Genomic DNA, 6,699 nt, shown 5'->3' on the forward strand with positions numbered 1-6,699 from the left:
ATTTAGATATAGTTACTATAGTTTTGCGTAGACAAATATGTAGTTAAATGGGCTTTACTGTGTATAGTAAAACATATAAAGCTCATACCCCTTTTGCACAAAAAGTGCTTAAATATCATATTTGCTGCACAATGGGATTGACTGATGTGGGATTGATTTATTAATTTGAATAATAATATTATTTGAATAATATAAGGGCAGATCATCAATTCTAGATTATTCTGAATAAATATATATTTTTTTTAAATCCTGACACATTGTTAACCCTTGACCCTTGCCTTGCTACATTTATGTATTTTTATTTCAAACTTGTAATATTACAATACCATCCCTACAAAGCCCCCTCCGTCATTATTTAGAGTAGGGTTGGCTACAGGTAGATCTGAGTTTGATCAATACCTGATGGTATGGCTGTTATCCAAAGCATTTCTCTTGGGATCACTCTGATCACTCAATGCCGTCTAAAGATCCCAGGTCTTTACATTATATTGATATTTGTGTCTTTTGCTATTCAATTAAAAATTGTATTGATGAATAAGTATTCTACCAAGCCCCGCTGGACGCTCTAGTCTAGACGCATGAGGGCTCTGCCGGGCGCTCGCCGCTCATGAGAGTAGGGGCCGAAGAAGAACCGATGGACAGGACTAACTCCCAGAATGCACTGCAGTGCCAACGTAGGCAAACAGGAACATGGCCACCGGTGTGTAGCATCAGCAGCCCATATTCATAGTCGATCGAGTTCGATCAAATTACCGTGAGTGTATCATAATCTAATACTTCTTGCACCTCGAAGAGTGAAGAACATTTTTCTTGGAGTGTTTGAAACCAAACCCGGATAGAGTCGTGTTGCTGGAATACATTCACTGACAGGTAAAGGATGAGAAAGATTCAGTTAGCATTGACATTAGCAATCATCAATACAGTATCAGCCCAATTGAATGTTGGCAAGATGCTCATCAATAACTTCAACATGCCATCGAGCCTCAGCCATGGATTAATTAAAAAACCTGACATTACATTGTCGCCAATTCTTGACTAAACCTGGTGTCAGCTCTGTTTTGGATTCTTTAGCTTAGCATATTTTGGGTGAGTTAATTGCTCAATACTTTGACCAAGTATTTATTGTATCATGTCAGTTGTAGACTAACGTTATATATTGTGCTTCAGCTTTGGTTTCTCTAGATCAAAGTCCGATATGTTGGAGAGTAAAGCTCATGCCGCTCAGTTACTGTTCCAGATGAGTGTACAAGTATTTATCTTGTACTTGTCTAAATACTGTACAGTCAGTATGTAGACATGTTAGCAATAGCTGGAGAATATTCTTGTGCATGTGTATTAATTTACAGTCACAAGTTGTGACTGTAACAAACTGATGGACACATATCTTGTGTACAGCGTTTGTACTCTTGAGGCTACTTTGAGCCGACCTTTACTTTCTCTTCAGAGTGGCAAAATGGCAAGTCCAAGGACCAGGAGAGTACTGAAGGAAGTACGCACCGAAGATGAAAACAATGTAAGTACTCAACTGAAACTGAGTTTCCCGCAGAAAATGTGTTAGTTAAGGTGGTGGGGTTTGCCTTCAGAACTTCAGGGGTGCAAACAACATTGTCAACATAACAACAGAAACAAGAGCATTCAAAGAATTTGGGAATTTTAAATATGCAAATATTGTCAGGTATACTGCTAAACAACATTGTTGTCAGTTTTGTATTTTTCATGCCATAGTTGAGGTGGCAGCCGTGTGTTGCTTAGGCGGCCACCTAGGCTGTAAAGTGCTGTGGGAAACCCTGTGAAGGCTCTCATTATTGATCATGCAATGGTGAATTAACAGAATTAAAGCCAATAATCAGGGCAATAATTTTTAAAGCCATTTTGAAAAGATTTTCAACGAAGTCTAGACCATAACCTATATACTTTTTGAGAAAGGCTTTGTGGCATCTGCAGGTTGCAACCAATTGTTTAATAAGACAATAAGACATTATTATTTTCCAAATCCAGGATCAACCAAATTTTCTTAAGGATGGAGATCTTCTTAAAAGCAAAATCCAAAATATTTTCATCTGTATTCAATCATAATAGTTATAAACGAAATGTGTCAATATAACCATATAAATATTTTTCTAGCTTTGCTTCGAGTGTGGCGCTTTCAACCCCCAGTGGGTTAGTGTTACGTATGGTATATGGATTTGTCTCGAGTGCTCTGGGAAGCACAGGGGCCTGGGAGTACATCTCAGGTACGTCTGAAAACCCTTTTTTTAATATTTATTTTGATTTATTTTTTACAAACTGGCATTTTTGATAAAAGTGTTAATAACCCTATTCTTTTTGAATGTGATAACTTTATTATAAAATATAACATTTTAGTTAGTGAATATTCTTTCTGAGGCCCCGTCAACATTTTTTTTTTTTTAATGTTTATATTTAAAGCACAGGAAAAGCAATCTAGCACAAATTATTAACATTTAACAATTCTTAAAGGCAAAAGTTTCAAGTAGCTACTTAAACAACATTGGGTATTCCATTATTGTTTATCATCTTTTTTCGTCATCCTTTTGACAGTTGACCTTGCTGTGATGACTCCATTATACTGAGAGTAAATTCTTCATGGCCACAATGAATTTGAAATGTAATTCCTTGATGATATCCACTTCCCTCTACAGCTTTGTGCGCTCGGTCACCATGGACAAGTGGAAGGATCTCGAGCTTGAGAAGATGAAGGCCGGTGGCAATGGGAAGTTCCGCCAGTTTCTCGAGCTCCAGGATGATTATAATCCCTCTTGGAGTTTGCAGGAGAAATACAACAGCAAGACTGCGGCCCTGTTCAGAGACAAGGTAGCTTACCTGCTAGCCAGCCCTGCTAGGAAGGTTTCACACACACTTTGAGCTAATGACAGCAGCATCTGACTGTATGGTCTTTAACAGGTTGCTACAATAGCAGATGGCAGGGAATGGTCCATCGAAACTTCCACTGCCCAGAACTGGACATCTCCTCAACCTAGGACTAGCATGTCAAATTCTAGTCGGTAAACTGGAATTAAATTCTGTTAGGCGTTTTGAAATGTTTTCCTTTATTTGAATTGCCCGTGGAGTTAACCAAATTGTACTGAGTAACATGTTTAATGTAATAATAAATAAATATATTTATATTTTATTTATATTATAGCTCAGTAGCACCCGGGCAAAACCCTCACAAGCCTGGCGACAAGGCGTTTGAAGATTGGTTGAGCGATGACGTGAACTCCTATCAAAGGTATAACAACATTACCTACAAACCTCCCCTCACATGTATTCTGTACGTATCCTCAACCAGTTGATCTAGGCTAGATTCAAGGGGATTTAATGTTTCCCCATGCATCCCACTTCTAGCGGAGGCGGCTACAGCGGAAATCAGGAGAACCGATACGTCGGCTTCGGCAACACGGTGACCCCAGAGAAGAGGGATGACGACTTCCTGAACAATGCCATGACGTCTATTTATTCAGTGCGTCTTCCCATAATCACATCAAGAGTCTGGTGAGTCACTGGTGGAACGCCTCTTTAAATGGCCTCTGTTAATTCACTAGGGTTGGAGCAACTTTGCGGTCGGAGCCAGCAAGTTTGCAACTGTTGCTAAAGATAATGTAAGTTTATTTATTTATTAATATTATACAGTTCATCACATTGGATTTGAAATTCAATTTAAAGTGTGTTTTTGTTTTATTTATTTTACTTAATACAGACAGCAAAACTGGCAAACCAGGCAACTCTAAAGGTAGGAATATGAGAATCAATCAATTAAAATGTAAAACAATGTACTGTATATACAATTAAATCCTTCTCATAAATCATGACGATAAGAAAAAAAAGATTCTCCCAATTTGGTAGATCTAATTTTATTTCTGATTAGTATTTTACATACTAATTTCTTACACACATTTAAACTTTACGTTTCATTACGTCTATGCATGAATTTGTCCTTCTGGCTGTGAACAGCTCTACCTCTTTAACCTTCCTCTGCCTTCTCTGGATGTAGTTAAAGGGCTATAAAGCGCCCCCAGAACCGGTAAAACATACCTGCTGCATGGCCCTTTCACTACAACGCTGACATTTGCCACTCATACGTTTTAACTTTAATTTGGGATTTAAATGGTTGTGGTTCTTGTGATTTGGAATGCAGCATCTGCATTTGGATTTAATCAAATGTATATGTGATTTTGATTATGTTGCCACATCCCTTATTTTGCCTTCTAACTAATTCACCGCTAACTCATTTAATGGATGATCTCTCAGCCAATGGTTCGCTAGCTAGAAGTAAAATAACTGAAGGATGATGTTGGCATCATCTAGACTCAAATCATTGACGTGGTAGTCTACATTGATTTAAACCCAAGTCATGGCGTCCCGTTGCCATAGGGATATCCATGTGTGCATGGCGGCTCCATGTTCAGCTGATGATCATTATTGTTCTGCTGAAATTGCTTCAGAGGTGTCGGGTTGGGTGTGGAACATTTAACTGCTAACAACACAGTGGGGAAACTCAATTTTTCTAATTAATTTGGACCCAAATACAATGTGATTCCTAAAAAAGGATAAACAATTATTTGGACCATTGTGTCCATTTTTAACAAAATAACCTGGGATGTAAAGTAACATGACTAATAACAAATTGGTATCCCATGGGGTTGGTAAAGGCTGTGAGTAAGATCAACTACCACACCACTACACCGAGGCTCTTTCAGTGCTACTAATGATACTCGCAGTAATGCAATTGCCACTCAGTGCCTCCCCGGTCCTCTTGCATTACAAATGTTGAACGTCTCTTATTTTGTTAAAGTGAATTCTTCCTTCTCACTTCCAACTAGGCCGCAGAGTTAGGACAGACAATAAATGAGAATGTTATCAAACCCACCCAGGAGAAGGTAACATTGATGTTTGAGGTTGTGGGCTTGGTGGCGGGCTGTAGTGCTACTGACAGTGAACGGCTTCAGAGGTGAATGTGTGCTTCAACACGATGCGTGTGGGAGATGGCTCTGCACTGTTAACCGACAAAAGCAACGGAGATAATGTTGACATCTTTGATTTGATGGCTTTTCTAGTCGGACTATCTGCCTCTGCAATTATTGAACTTATAGATTGATGCGATTCTTTGCTCCTTTCTGAAATCTTCCACAATGAAATTATTGCCGCTCTGTTTACGGTCTTTCTAGAGAAAAGCAGTCTTATGTAATTTTTTGTACCACAGTTTTAATATATAATAATATAGGAATATAAAGATATGTGTATATTAAAATAAAATTATGTCATACGTCTTTGATATGGAAATTCCAATATGTTGTAAATTAATTGAAGGTATGGCACCCTTGCAGGGCTTTGTCCCTTTCTCTGCCTCTGTTGCTTAAAACCAAGCTGTTTTGGGTAATATTAAGGCTTTTGCATTGTACACTTCACTGTAGGGATATGTTCTGTAATAAAAAGGCTGATTAGGCTGTCCAGAAAGGTCACTTATCAAGATGTATTTCAACACCAGGTGTACCACACGCACTGGTTTGCTTTTGCGTTCTTACATCCAGTAGCCATTGTCTATGTGTGTGTATGTGTAGCATTGAATGTTTAGAACTGCACAACACAGCCGCTTTTGTCCAGCAAATCTTTGAGAATGTGTTTGCATGATGGTTTAAAAGTCTTATTTTTCTGATGCTGTGGCTTATCCAGGTTAAAGAAGGGAAGTTGCTAGATGAAATGACAGTAGGCATCTCTGGGCTGGCCAACAAGGTAGGACGGTGGAGGACAGAACCTCTACTGTACTGTGTGAATCCATAACCAGTCTTCTCAGCAAGGAACTCTGCCTCCCAGCCCTGGTATACTTCTACTCATTGGCCCTCATTCAGACCGCCCTTTAAAAACGCCATAAGGTCTGCTCAACAAATTAATGGAAAATAGTGGCAGGGTCTGTTTCCATTCAGATTCCTGGGTGGAGACTGGTTTGGGTGTGTTGTATATGTTTCACCAATGTTAACAGAATTTTCCGTTTTTCTTTTGCTGCCATTAATTTGGTGGTGAGTACTGTATTCAATTTTACATGACATGTATTTTCACAAAGCTGCTAGTTTTAGAAATCATAAAATCGAAGACATTGCCGAGACTGGTTAAACACAGTTCTCTAGCTACACATTAAAGATTGTTTAAACCACATTGATGACTTAAAATGTGTTTAGTAGTGTGTGTAAATATATATATCATTTCAAATGACATCATTTCAAATGACGTATATATATATATATATATATATATATCATGTCATTTGAAATGATTAAGTGTTAAAAGTTTTCTCCTAATATTCTCCTAAATATACAGTTTCATTGTTTTGATGAAGTACAACTTAAACTACGTCCATTTTGCGTAATGGATCTCAATAATCAGAACCAAAGCTAGGGTTTTAACACACAAATTGCATTGGTAAACTGAAACTCTTCGCCATAGGTTCAGGGGGCTGGCTCCAAGCTGACTGATCTCTTCATGGGAAAAACCGAGGATGGGTGAGTACAGTGAGCTACTGACCTTCATCCCCACATCACTTCGGTCGATGCATGGTGTAAAGCATAACCACAACCTCCTTGGCTTCAGGTCCACTGGAGACAGCTACCAGAACATGGAGTCGACCGGGGTCTACGAGGCTGGCTCCGGGCAGCCTCCAGCCAAGGACTTCTGGGAAACCTTTGG

The 6,699-nt window shown here is 38.8% G+C and overlaps 1 protein-coding gene across 2 annotated transcripts; it reads left to right on the forward strand.

The window, feature by feature from the left end:
* The first annotated feature begins 648 nt into the window (after window positions 1-648).
* On the forward strand, window positions 649-6,499 carry arfgap1 (ADP-ribosylation factor GTPase activating protein 1). Of its 2 annotated transcripts, none has more exons than XM_056605436.1 (11): window positions 649-870; window positions 1,445-1,513; window positions 2,125-2,234; window positions 2,661-2,832; window positions 2,923-3,023; window positions 3,164-3,250; window positions 3,367-3,481; window positions 3,564-3,620; window positions 3,719-3,751; window positions 4,842-4,898; window positions 5,692-6,269. In XM_056605436.1, the coding sequence occupies exons 2-11, from the start codon at window positions 1,454-1,456 to the stop codon at window positions 5,797-5,799; spliced, it is 900 nt and encodes a 299-aa protein (XP_056461411.1). In that variant the 5' UTR covers window positions 649-870; window positions 1,445-1,453; the 3' UTR covers window positions 5,800-6,269. The 2 variants fall into 2 exon arrangements, 1 of the variants encoding a protein (XP_056461411.1); XR_008903860.1 differs by adding an exon at window positions 6,460-6,499 and having other exon boundaries at window positions 650-870; window positions 4,842-5,751.
* The last annotated feature ends 200 nt before the right edge of the window (window positions 6,500-6,699 follow it).

This window comes from Gadus chalcogrammus, chromosome 13, assembly GCF_026213295.1.
Source record: "Gadus chalcogrammus isolate NIFS_2021 chromosome 13, NIFS_Gcha_1.0, whole genome shotgun sequence".
Taxonomy (NCBI): Eukaryota; Metazoa; Chordata; class Actinopteri; order Gadiformes; family Gadidae; genus Gadus; species Gadus chalcogrammus.